The following is a 12,089-nucleotide window of genomic DNA, read 5'->3' as shown; positions in this document are numbered from 1 at the left end:
GTAAAATCATAAAGATTGAGACCTTAATGTGTCAGCTGAGAAGGAAAGCTGAGGGTGGGAGGGAGAAAGGCATGACTGTAACAGTGCACCATGATGGGTCTTCGGGGTCGCAGACTTGTTCTGCACAGTGCCTGGATCAATGTCAGTATCACAGTTGGTCAGTCAAGCCCTAGCTCACTTGCAAACACCAAGAAAGAAAGAAACATGCATTGCTACATGCCACTGAGCTTTTGTGATTGTTACGCAGCATAGATGACTGGGTGGGGGTGGTGTTTCCTGAAAGTTGGTGGTGATGTGCATTCTTGGAGGTTGAAGAAAGGGGCAATCTAGCACACAGGGCTCTTGTAAGTGAAGGAGCTAGATGAGGAATGAGGGAACACCTACGGTGGGAATCCTCTCCAAGAAAGGTTCAACTTCCTTCATGTTTTTCCCTAGGATTATGGAAAAATATGCACTCATTTCACATGCTAGCAAGGTTATGCTCAAAATCTTTCAAGCTAGGCTTCAGCAGTACATGAACCAAGAACTTCCAGATGCATAAGCTGGATTTAGAAAAGGCAGAGGAACCAGAGATCAAATTGCCAACATTCACTGGATCATCGAAAAAGCAAGGGAATTCCAGAAAAACATCTATTTCTGTTTCACTGACTACAATAAAGCCTTTGACTGTGTGGATCACAGCAAACTGGAAAATATTTAGAGATGGGAATACCAGATCACCATACCAGTTTCCTGAGAAACCTACATGCAGGTCAAGAAGCAACTTAGAACTGGACATTGGGGAACAATAGACTGGTTCCAAACTGGGAAAGGAGTGCGTCAAGGCTGTATATTGTCACCCTGCTTATTTTTAACTTCTATGCAGAGTATATCACTCACAATGCTGGGATGAATGAATCACAAACTGGAATCAAGATTGCAGGGAGAAATAACAATCTCAGATATGCAGGTGATGCCACTCTAATGACAGAAAGTGAAGAGGAACTAAAGAGCTTCTTGATGAGGGTGAAAGAGGAGAGTGAAAATGCTGGCTTAAAACTTAACATTCAAAAAACTAAGATCATGGCATCCAGTTCCATCACTTCATGGCAAATAGATGGGGAAAAAGCAGAAGTGGTGAGAGATTTTGTTTTTTCTTGGGCTCCAAAATCATTGCAGATGGTGACTGCAGCCATGAAGTTAGAAGATCCTTGCTCCTTGGAAGGAAAGCTATGGCAAACCTAGACAGGGTATTAAAAAGCAGAGACATCACTTTGCCAACAAAGGTCCGTCTAGTCAAAGCTATGGTTTTTGACTAGATGTGAGATGTGAGAATTGGACCACAAAGAATGCTGAGCGCCAAAGGCTGGGGCCTCGAATTGTGGTACTGGAGAAGATTCTTGAGAGTCTCTTGGACAGTAAAGAGATCAAACCAGTCAACCCTAAAGGAAATCAACCTTGAATATTCATCAGAAGGACTGATGAAGCTCCCATGATTTGGCCATCTGATTGGAAGAGCCGACTCACTGGAAAAGATCCTGATGCTGTGAAAGATTGCGGGAAGGAGGAGAAGGGGGTGACAGAAGATGAGATGGTTGAATAGCATCATTGACTCAATGGACATAAGCTTGAGCAAACTTCGGGAGATAGTGAAGGACAGGGAAGCCTGGCATGCTGCAGTCCATGGGGTCACAAAGAGTCAGATGTGACTTAGCGACTAGACAACAACAATGGAAAAATAATCATTAGAGGATAGTTCAGCTTCTTTTAATTCTAAATTTCTTAAGTTGTAGCAAAATACACATACCATTGGCCATTTCGATCATGTTTAAGTGTACAATTCAGTGGTATTAAATGAAAAGTTGTACAGTGATCACTCCTATCCATTTCCAGGACTTCTATAGCCCAACAGAAACTCTGTACCAATTAAACAGCAACCTCTATGCTACTTTCTGACTCTGTGAATATGTCTGTTCTAGATACTTCATGTAAGTGGCATCATACTATATTTGCTCTTCTGTGTCTCATTTAACATCCATGTTGTTGCATCTGTTAGAATTTCATTCGTTTATATGGATGAATACTATTCCATTGTATGGACAGACCACACTTTGTTCATCTACTCATTACTTGGGTGTTTCCACCTCTTGGCTATTGTGAATAATGCAGCCAAGAACAGAGGTATACAAGTATCTCTTTGAGTCCCTGCTTTCAATTCTTCTAGGTACATATCCAGAAAGGAAATGGCTGGATCATATGGTAATTCTATGTTTACTTTTTTAAGGGACCACCACACTGCTTTCCACATGAGCTGTAGCATTTTACCTTCCTGCCAACAATGCACAGAGTTCTAATTTCTCTACGTCCTCATCCTCAACCCTTATTCTTCCGTTTTAATAATATCTCTCGTGCTGTGCTGTGCTAAGTCATTTTAGTCGTGACTCTCTGTGACCCTGTGGACTGTAGCCTGCCAGCCTCCTCTGTCCGTGGGATTTTCCAGGCAAGAATGCTGGAGTGGGGTGCCTTTTCCTCCTCCGGGGGATCTTACCATCCCAGGGATCGAACCTGCGTCTTTTCCATCTCCTGCCTTAGCAGGCAGGTCTTTACCACTAGAATAACCTGGCAAGCTCCAATATCTATCTCAGCGGGTGTGAAGTAGATCATTCCACAGTTCGTTTACCCTTAATCCTTTCATTAAAACTGAATAAACCAAGGTTATTTTGTGTGGTGGCATGTCAACTGCATAAACGTGTGCATCCAGTTTGTATGACAGCAACAGTATTCTGTTGAAAGGGCTGAGTCCGCGGATGAGTCTGCGGCCTGCAGACAGTGGTGTCAGTGACAGAGTGGTGCCATCAGTGTGGCTGGGAGTGGCTGGGAAGATTGTGTTCATGGAGCAGCAGCTTGTCAGATGCCTCAGAGGGAGAATGAAGGGGAAAAAAGCCCCCTTATCATCTAAGTTTTCCTAGAGGAAAGAAGCAGCTGATATTTAGAAGTCAAATGTATGTATGCTTGTGCATGTTTCTATATAATCAATAAATTTAGAAATATTGGGAATTTCCTGGCAATCCAGTGCTTAGGACTCTGTGTTTTCACCGCCGAGGGCATGGGCAGGTTCAATCCCTAGTCAGAGATTGAACAAGCTGGACAGCACAGCCAAAAAAACCTTTTTAAGACAAAAACGGACTAAGCTCTATAGTTCACCCCTTGAAAATTTTCCTCTAAATTCACAGGAGAAACAAGTGAAGGTGAAATTATCGCTAAAATTTATATAAAATACTCCTCAAAGCAAGAGCTATTAGTCTTGAAAAGGTCCCTTTTAATAGTTTTTACAAGTCAGGTTTGGATAGGTAATTTTTTTTTCTTTTACTGTTCCTAGTACTAAAGTGCTTATAGCGAAAAACAGCAGTTCCCTTGCCTAACCTTTTCCTGCTCTCCAGAGAAAACCACTTTCTTTTTTTTTAGATGTATATTTTCATTTTATCTCTGTATTTCAAAATTATCTCATACTGTTATTTCTTGGTTTATCAATTTGAGACATTATCCAAAACTCTCTATTATGGAAGAGAAAGATTTAGATGTTTCTAAACCTCCCTACATATACTTCCCTCCCCCCATATAATATATTGATATATCCTTCTCTTAATTTTTAGTTAAATGAAAGGTCTGTATTTATAATGACTTACTTTGACTATGAAATATCGTTCACTGCTGAGTCTAGCCACGTAAAACAATTATGTCTCTTGTTGTACATTTTGTTTTTCCTGTGGTCAACAATTTACTTTGCGTTTTCATTTGATTAGTTTATCTAGGTAGATAGGGTTAATTTATCCAAATGCTCCAACAGCCCTGACAGACATTTATCAAGAGGTCTATTCTTTCTATCCCTGGAGCCCTCTCTCCCACAGACCTCTGTCAGTGGGGCCTGACACCTGGCTTGCTTTTAGGGGGCCTCTCCCCAGCCCACCCCCCAGTCACAGTTCCATTTCCTATATTCCCTGTCTTTTTCTTGGCTTTGCTTCCTTGTTCTTCAGAAGCACATTCTACAGTAACTTCCTGAGAAAGCACATATAAGGAGGTCAACTTCTGAATCTTTTCAGGAGTGAAAAAACTTTTATTCACCTGCTGCTGTTGCTAAGTCGCTTCAGTCGTGTCCGACTCTGTGGGACCCCATAGACAGCAGCCCATCAGGCTCCCCCGTCCCTGGGATTCTCCAGGCAAGAATACTGGAGTGGGTTGCCGTTTCCTTCTCCAATGCATGAAAGTGAAAAGTGAACGTGAAGTCGCTCAGTCGTGTCCAACTCCTAGCGACCCCATGGACTGCAGCCTACCAGGCTCCTCCGTCCATGGGATTTTCCAGGCAAGAGCACTAGAGTGGCGTGCCATTGCCTTCTCCAATGAAAAACTACTGAATTCCAAAGGAAGGGAAGAAACTCAACACACTTTGCTCGTCAACTGCCCATCTGAGATTGGAAAGGAATAGTTTCACAGGGGAAAAAAGAGAGATACTAGTCTAGTTTACACCGTGAGAAATAAAGAGGGAACTCAATCCTACAACCAGTTCCAAACCCAGAATGTCATCTAACACTTACTGGGTCCCTAGGATGCCCTGCAATCAAAGGTGAGCGGACACGGATCTTACTGCTGCAGCTCACAGGCTCCACGGGGTCCAGAGGCGCCTGTGGCGGGAGCATGCGGGGAAAGTAGTGGCCAGGTCACCACGGACCACAAGCAGTGGCAGGAAAACCCCTGGGAGGCACTGCACCGCGTAGGCGCAACGTCATCCCCTTGGCAGAGAGGAGGTGCGTAGATGGGACAGGGGCCAGCTTGGCTCCTGGGTCTGCTCTGGGTACCTCAATAACTCCAACAGCAGGGAAAACAGGGACCAGAGGTGTGAGCTGGGCAAAAGCTGAAGTGAGATGAGCATGGTTAAGGTTGGATTTATGTCACCTTAAGATGGCCAAGGAAACTCACATGGGAAGAGGGAGCAGCGTAACGAGAGCAAGAGCCAGAGACAGTGCCTGAGACAGCGCCCCGCACAGGCTGGGAAGATGAGCAGAAGGAGGGACCACGCGAAAGGAGGGGTCACCAAGAGGAAGGGCCCATATGACACGGGGAAGCCACGAAAGAGGGAAAACCTCGCTTGAGGCGCATTGGGAACCGCGAGCCTGTGAAAGACAGGCGCCCAGGTGAGGAAGAGGGGGAGGGACAGAGTGTCCCAGCACCCAGTGTCTCTAAGAGGCTGGGGTCCCGTGGGTGCTCTGCCCACCTTGCCCAGAACACTCAGGGTGTGTGCTCGCTGCCTTGATGTCATTAGTCACAACGTCCAACCTCTCATCAACCATGCGGTCCCCTTGGGTGGGACAGAGATCACGCCGTGTCTAGGGAAAGTGGGACAACGCAGGGCCTGTTGAGACTGATGCGAGGGGGGAACGGGTGGGAGCCAGGGTGTTGCAGGCTGAGCAACGGACAGAGGTGGAGGCAGGGATCATAAATGCATCTTCCAAAATGCTGGCCATGAGCGGTAGCGGAGGAACCATGGCCAGAGCTGTAGAGTTCCTCTGCCACTTGGCTGGATGGGCTTGTGCAGGTTGACCAGCTGAGGGAAAACCCAGTCAAGAGGAGGCGGTAGAAGGTTACCTCTGTGTCATCTCAGGACAAAAGCCACTGAGCATGGTGGGTGGAGGAGGTCAGGAGCAGGGGGCCGGAGCAAAGCCTCTGTTCCATTCAGGTGTGTTGCAGACTGAATACCTGTGTCCCTCAAAGAATACATTGACTCCCTAACCTCGGGTGTGGCTCTGTTAGGAGACAGGGCCCAGAAGAAGTTCATTACGGTCAAATGAGGTCACAGGGTGGGGCCAAATCTGATAGGATTAAGGTCCTTACAAGAGATGTCAGTGAACTCACTCTCTCAGAAGTCAGAGGAAAGGTGAGGAGCAGGAGCCAACCATGATCTGGGATACCCAGACTCCATCCAGGCTTAGAGAAGAAACACTTCCACTGTTCAAGCCCCTCAGTCTGCGCTGCTCTGTCACGGCAAGACGTTAAGGGAAGGGCAGGAGGGCCCAACTTAGATTCATCTATGAGGGCAAGAGGCTGCTCAGGGGATGTTCATTCTCGACTCTCGGGATATGGGAGGTAAACCCATCTATTGAAAATGAAAGGATGGGGTAAGGTCAGAAATCTCAGAAGACTCCAAGGGGAGCCTCGGGGAGCCAAGAGAAAGGGAAGTTGATGTCGGGCATGCGGTGATTCTGGAGAAGACTGGAAAACTCGGGAATCCTGGCAGCATAACCGGCAGGAGGTGACGCACCAGGGAGGTCCCTTCCCCAGACGCCCCTTGGACTCTCTCAGACATGGAATATTGAAGCTGAGTGGGCCCCAAGAGATCCCTGCCTTCTCATATCCTCATGAATACTTACATACTCTGTCATGTAAGTAAGTAGATAGAATCTGAGTGTTGTGGGTCTTACCTTGGGCTGCAGGCTGTTCCAGAGCCCGAGCAAAGGTCAGTGGTGACCTCAGCTTGCTAAGGGCAGGGATGCAGGGCCCAAACCAGGGGCCACTCTAGAGGCAGAGCTCTAATCCTGGTTGTGGAGTCTGGGCTTTCAACAAGGGGTGCCAGGAAGAGATCTGTGCCCTCCAGGGCCAAGGGAGGGGATTTGGGGGACAGGACAGGAGGGGAGCTCTGTAGCAACTCCTAAAGGGGAAGCCAAAGTCTAAAGGACTCCCCTAAACAGTGTGGGAAGCATCTCTCCTGTTTGTTTGAATTTGTGGCCCCAAGCTCATCTCTGGCCACCCTCAATAAAATGCTGTGTGTAATTTCGTATTTGGTTTGTCTTTTTTATTATAAAGTGATTAGATTAAACTGTAGTTATTGTCATTTTGTGGTTTGGGAGAGATTTCATGACAGTGCCTTGGGAGCCAGAAACCAGAGCAGCCTCTCTTTGGAAGCAGATGCACGTACTAGTTAAGAACAGATAGGTTTGGGTCCTTACACCATCACGTCCAGCTGGGTGACTTGACCAACGGTTTCACCTCTTTCTGACTCTCAGTTTCTTCACATGCACAGTGGGGACGATGACTGTTGGTGAGAGAAGTCACGTAATGCCAGGCACAGCTGAGCAGAGTATCTGGTGTGAAGTAGGCACTCAGTGAGGGAAGCCTTCACCATCATCATCATCATCATGGTCATCAGTCACATGAATTTTAGGAATAGCAAAAACTCAAAAAAGAAATCCACAATACTACCTCGGAATATTGTTCAGGGATACAAAGCTCCCAGTGACTTTTCTCTAAGAGGCATCAGTAGTCAGATCCTCTGGTGACCTTGCAGGCCTTCCTAAAATTCTGCTCACCCAGCTTGTCAACCTCTGGGTCCAGATGCAATCCAGAAAGGGGTGGGGACCACCACATGCCAGAGCCGCTCCTTAGAGCTTTTGTGTCTCTGAGCCATCAACCGAGAAGAAATGAGGAGGGACGCGGGGGAGTGGGAAGGGAGGGTGGAGAAGCCAAAGGAACCCATGACCTACAGAGGTCTCACCCGGAGATGGGTGTTCACTGGTACACCTGCTTCTGTCTCCAGCTCAGATTCCCTGTCACAGAGGTATCATGCCTACAGAGGTCTCACCCGGAGATGGGTGTTCACTGGTACACCTGCTTCTGTCTCCAGCTCAGACTCCCTGTCACAGAGGTCTCATGCCTACAGAGGTCTCATCCAGAGATGGGTGTTCACTGGTACACCTGCTTCTGTCTCCAGCTCAGATTCCCTGTCACCAACCCCACTACCCTGAATCCAACATCCAGTGATACCTATTACGAAACTCGTTCACACATTTCCCCTGAGACATAACAACTTTTAAGGCAGTAGTTCTCAACCAGGGCAGTTGTGCTCCCAGAGGACAGTTGGCAATGTCTGGAGACACTTCCTGTTGGCACAACTTGGAGAGAAGATACAATGCACTGGACACTCCCACCCCCTGCTCCCCTCTCTCTAACCACTATCTCCACCCTCTCGCTCCCTCCCATGCCAGGGGAGGGCCTGGCTCTTGTCCCAGCATCCCTTGTGGAAAGCTCAGATTTAATATCCAGAATTACAGCGTCAAAGTTAAGAAACCCTGCTTGAAGGAAAAAGTAGCCCCTTGTACCCCCCTTAACTCACTCAGGTTCTCAGGCGGGCAGTTGGCCAGACGCCCTGGATTTAAAAGCCCGCTCCTAAGAGACTACACCTTTGCCTGGAACATTTATGTACTATTTTGTAAGCAATGATTGCTTGCAAGATGTCATTCTTCACTACCTGCTGTTATATGAAAGTGCCCCAGCTGAGGACAGCCACTATGGATAGCACCATCACTTCATTCATTCGTTCAGCCCACACGCACATCATTGACTCTTTCTTCTGATACGACAGGTTCTAAGGATAAAGGATGAGTGCGACCAAGTCTCAAGGTTCAAGCTCTAAGTGAACATATTGGGGAAGACGGGAAGGACAGGTGCCCTGGGAAATAATGACAATACTGTTCCAGGTAAAAATCCTCATGAGAGACATGGGTGGGGACAGGAAGGGGAGGTGAGGCCAGAGCTTCTCATGGGGGTCTCAAAAACCTGCCCCAGCAGCCATCGGCACTTATTGGTCCACTCTCAAGGGACCCTCCCTACATCTCTCTGTATGGGACAGTGGGGAGTTGGGGAGAGCAGTAATAAGCAATTTGGCCTTAGTGATCCCCCACCACCACCAGTTAGAAAGATGCCTATGATTTCCCTCAAGAGGAAGCACAGAATGAATATGGAATTGTTTGAACGCCCTTCAGTTTCAAGATCAAATGTCTGACCACTCAAACAGAAAAAAAGCAGGGTTCCATAGGCTGGGAAATCCTCCAACCGAAGCAGGGCAATTCCATCCCTATTTGTTGAAGGAGTTCTCAGCCAAGAAGTGTGAACCTCAAATCTGGATAAGCCCATAAAATCACCAGAGAGCCAAGACTTACACACAGAAACCACCTGGCAGGAACACAAAGTGGCCCGTGAGTAGATGAAGATGTGAGCAAAGACAAGCAACAACCTGGACAGCGCCCTGGGCGTTGAGAATGGCAAGATCTGGGCTCCAGTCCCGGAGCCGCCACAAACTTACTGATAAGGAGCAGGTCCCTGCCCTCTGTGGGTACCAGTTTGCTCCCCTATAAAAGGAGGAAAGTGGACCAGGGCATAATAAAGAATCCTTCCAAGGCACACGGAAGACCCGAACCAAGGGAAGGTTCTCATTTTCCCCTGGGTTTAGTCCTAAGATGACGCTGGAGGTTAAAATGTACTTTGAACCTTAGTCCTAAAGACCCAGTCACTTGGTGATTTCTTCTGACAACCACAGTGCTACTGCAGATACTTAAAAAGGAGGCTGGTTGGGGGTGGGGGTGGGGTGGGGGGGGGCGAGGTCACTAAGAGGGCTGCCTCCCGGCTCTGGACACCAAATAACAACACACTTGGAGGCTGAATTTGGCTTTGAACTGTCCCCACGTCTCAGGTGGCATTTCCCCAAAGTGGGAGCTCAGACTTGCGAGCAGATGCTATCGTCCTAGCACCTTCCAGCTGCAGCGCTGAGGACAGGAGGCTCCAAGTTATTAACACCAGTGAGCTGCACAGGAGAGCCGCCAAGCCCACCCTGGATACACAGGAGCTGTGCCTCCTGCGTGCCAACACTCCACCAGCTCCGGAAGCAGGTCTTTCCTACAGCCAACCAGGAGAGGACCACCGGAGGGCCACTGACAGGTTTGCAGGAAGGGTTTGCCCAGGACAGAGACTTCAGGCTCAGAATTGAGTTCCCAAGTGCTTTCCCTGGGGAGTTTCTTGGGACTGAGGCGGTGGGGTCCTGTTTGGAATGCTGGTGGAAAGGGGAAGCTCTGGAATCTGTGCGCCCCTTCCTCACCGCTCCTTCTCCCCACTGGGCGCAGCCGCCCTCTTTCACAAACCCCACAGGCAGAGGCCAGGACTCCCTGGAGTTTCTGAGAAAGCAACATAAGCCACTCACTCTGCTGCCTTTCCTTTTCTCTGCCAGCTCCTCCCTGGACCTGGTTTGGGGAGACTAGCTGCTCCCAGAAGTCCTCAGACCCACCGACATTGAGGAGCCAAACCCACAAGACCAACGAGGAAGCGGCAGTTACGGCCAAAGCTTTCGGAGGTCTCCCCATCCGCAGCCGCTGTTCGTGCAAATGGCAAGGCTCTGAGGCAGACAGACTGGGTTCCAGCTGTCTTTTCTCGGGGCAAGTTTTTTGGTCTTTCCAAGTCTCGCTTTCCTTGTCCGCAAAGTGAAGGTGAAAATAGCAACTTCGAAAGTCGATGATGAGGTTTCAAGGAAACACTGCAGGCAAAGTGCCCGCACACAAAAGGCTTGGCCGGGAGCGGCTCCCGAATTTCCGTCCAGGAGCGCCCGGGTTGGGTGGAGGGCAAGGCGGGTTATCTCAGCGCTGCCTGCGCCCGGGCACATACAGATTTTATTTCGGAGGAGAGGACCCTCCGGAGAGGAGCAGACAAAAATCATAGTGGTGGGGAAAGGACGGGGAGGAACGCCTCCCACTGCCCAGCAGAAGCTCTGGGCGGCCCCCTGCACCCCTCACCCCGGGGCCCCCTGCACCCCTCACCCCCAGGGGGACCCGCGGAAGGGCGCGTACTCACCGCGTGCGCGGCGCAGGCGAGCAGCAGCAGCCGGAGCAGTGGCAGCAGGCGGGGGCGCATGGTGCCGCGTGCGCTCCCCTGGCGCCCCGACGGCCGCCTGCCCGCGCGCGCCGCCGCTCAGGACTCAGCGCTCCCTGCCCCTCTCGGACCCCGGCTGGCTGCCGCGCCCAGGGGAGCCATGGCCCCACCCGCGGCGGGCCCGGGACTGCGCCTCCTCTGACCGCGTGGCCCCGCACCACGCCGCCCCGCCGGTTGATAAGGACGCGGCGCGGCGTGCGCTCCTCCACCCACCCCGGCAGGCTGGCCGGCTGGCGGGGGCCAGCGCGGAGGCCGGCTGCGGAGGAGGTGGAGGGAGGACGCGAGGCCTAGAGCGGCCCCACTGCCACACCCCCGCGGACTAAAAGAGCCCTCCCCAAGGTCCGGGTCAGCGCCGCCACCGCTGCGCTGCGTGAGGATGGGCAGGAGGCCCCCTTTTGGAACCTCAGCGTTCTCATCCGAACAGGACAGAACAGGACATCTAATAATGCCCACCTTCTGGGTGAAAAGTTTGCGCTAGTGCCCTGTGACACAGCCGCTGCTCGCTAAATCCCTACGGCGCTATTCTGGGAGGCAGCTGCTCCATTTCCGATTTTCACTCTTTTTTTTTTTTTCTTTCTTAGTAGATATTTACGCTCCTTCCAGAAAGTTGCACACACATGAGCTCCATCACACTGAGAAGCCTTTGATGATCAGGTGAGACCAAGGAGGACCATCACTGCACCCCAGCGTTTGGGGCTGTGCCGGAGCTTTTGTGTTTTCTGGTTCCCCCGGGAGCTATTTCAGTATTAGGGAGGTGCACCCAGCAGCTGCTCATCCTGAGTCTGCGGGCTCAGATCTCCTTGTTTAGTCGCTCAACAGCTTGCGACGCCATGGACAGTAGCCCACCTGGCTCCTCAGTTCATGGGATTCTCCAGTCAAGAATACTGGCAAGGGTTGCCATTTCTTTCTTTATCAGATCTCCTGAAGGTTGGCTTTTGACCTCTCAGTACAGTACAGGGCACCCTCAGAGGGTTTTGTAGATCCAGTTTTTTCTTTTTCTGCTCTGGTCCCCTTTCCTTTTGTGTCTCATTCTATCTGGATCTTTTGCTCAGGCACTTGAAGTCCATCAGCTCATTGATGTCTCCTCTCCCTCACCCTCTTCCCTACACATGGAAGTGAAGTGAGCGCTACCTGATTGCTGTCTTTGGCGTAAGGACTGGCATGAGATTCTGTGCATGTGTGCACATGCACACACAGAAACACACCCTCACCCTTTCCTTTCATAGCGTTCCCACCAGCAGAGAGCCTGTAACTGGACTGCCCCGGCCCAGGCTGTCGTTGGAAGTCAAGGTTCTGACTGCCTTGATCAAGCGTGGTCAGTGGCAGGAGGTGGTTTCTCCCCTCTGGTCCACAAATATAAACCACAT

General features: G+C 50.0%; 1 protein-coding gene across 1 annotated transcript in view; it reads right to left on the bottom strand.

Annotated features, from left to right (window-relative positions):
* SCTR (secretin receptor) overlaps positions 1-10,746 on the bottom strand; it is a 67,206-nt gene extending 56,460 nt beyond the window's left edge. The window contains exon 1 of the mRNA XM_065927816.1: positions 10,645-10,746. Coding sequence (XP_065783888.1) covers positions 10,645-10,704 — 60 coding nt within the window. The 5' untranslated portion in view covers positions 10,705-10,746. The remainder of the gene's footprint in view (positions 1-10,644) is intronic.
* Between the last annotated feature and the right edge of the window lie 1,343 nt (positions 10,747-12,089).

This window comes from Muntiacus reevesi, chromosome 3, assembly GCF_963930625.1.
Source record: "Muntiacus reevesi chromosome 3, mMunRee1.1, whole genome shotgun sequence".
Lineage (NCBI taxonomy): Eukaryota > Metazoa > Chordata > Mammalia > Artiodactyla > Cervidae > Muntiacus > Muntiacus reevesi.
Note: the sequence above shows the minus strand (reverse complement) of the source record. Positions and strands in the feature narration are given on the sequence as shown.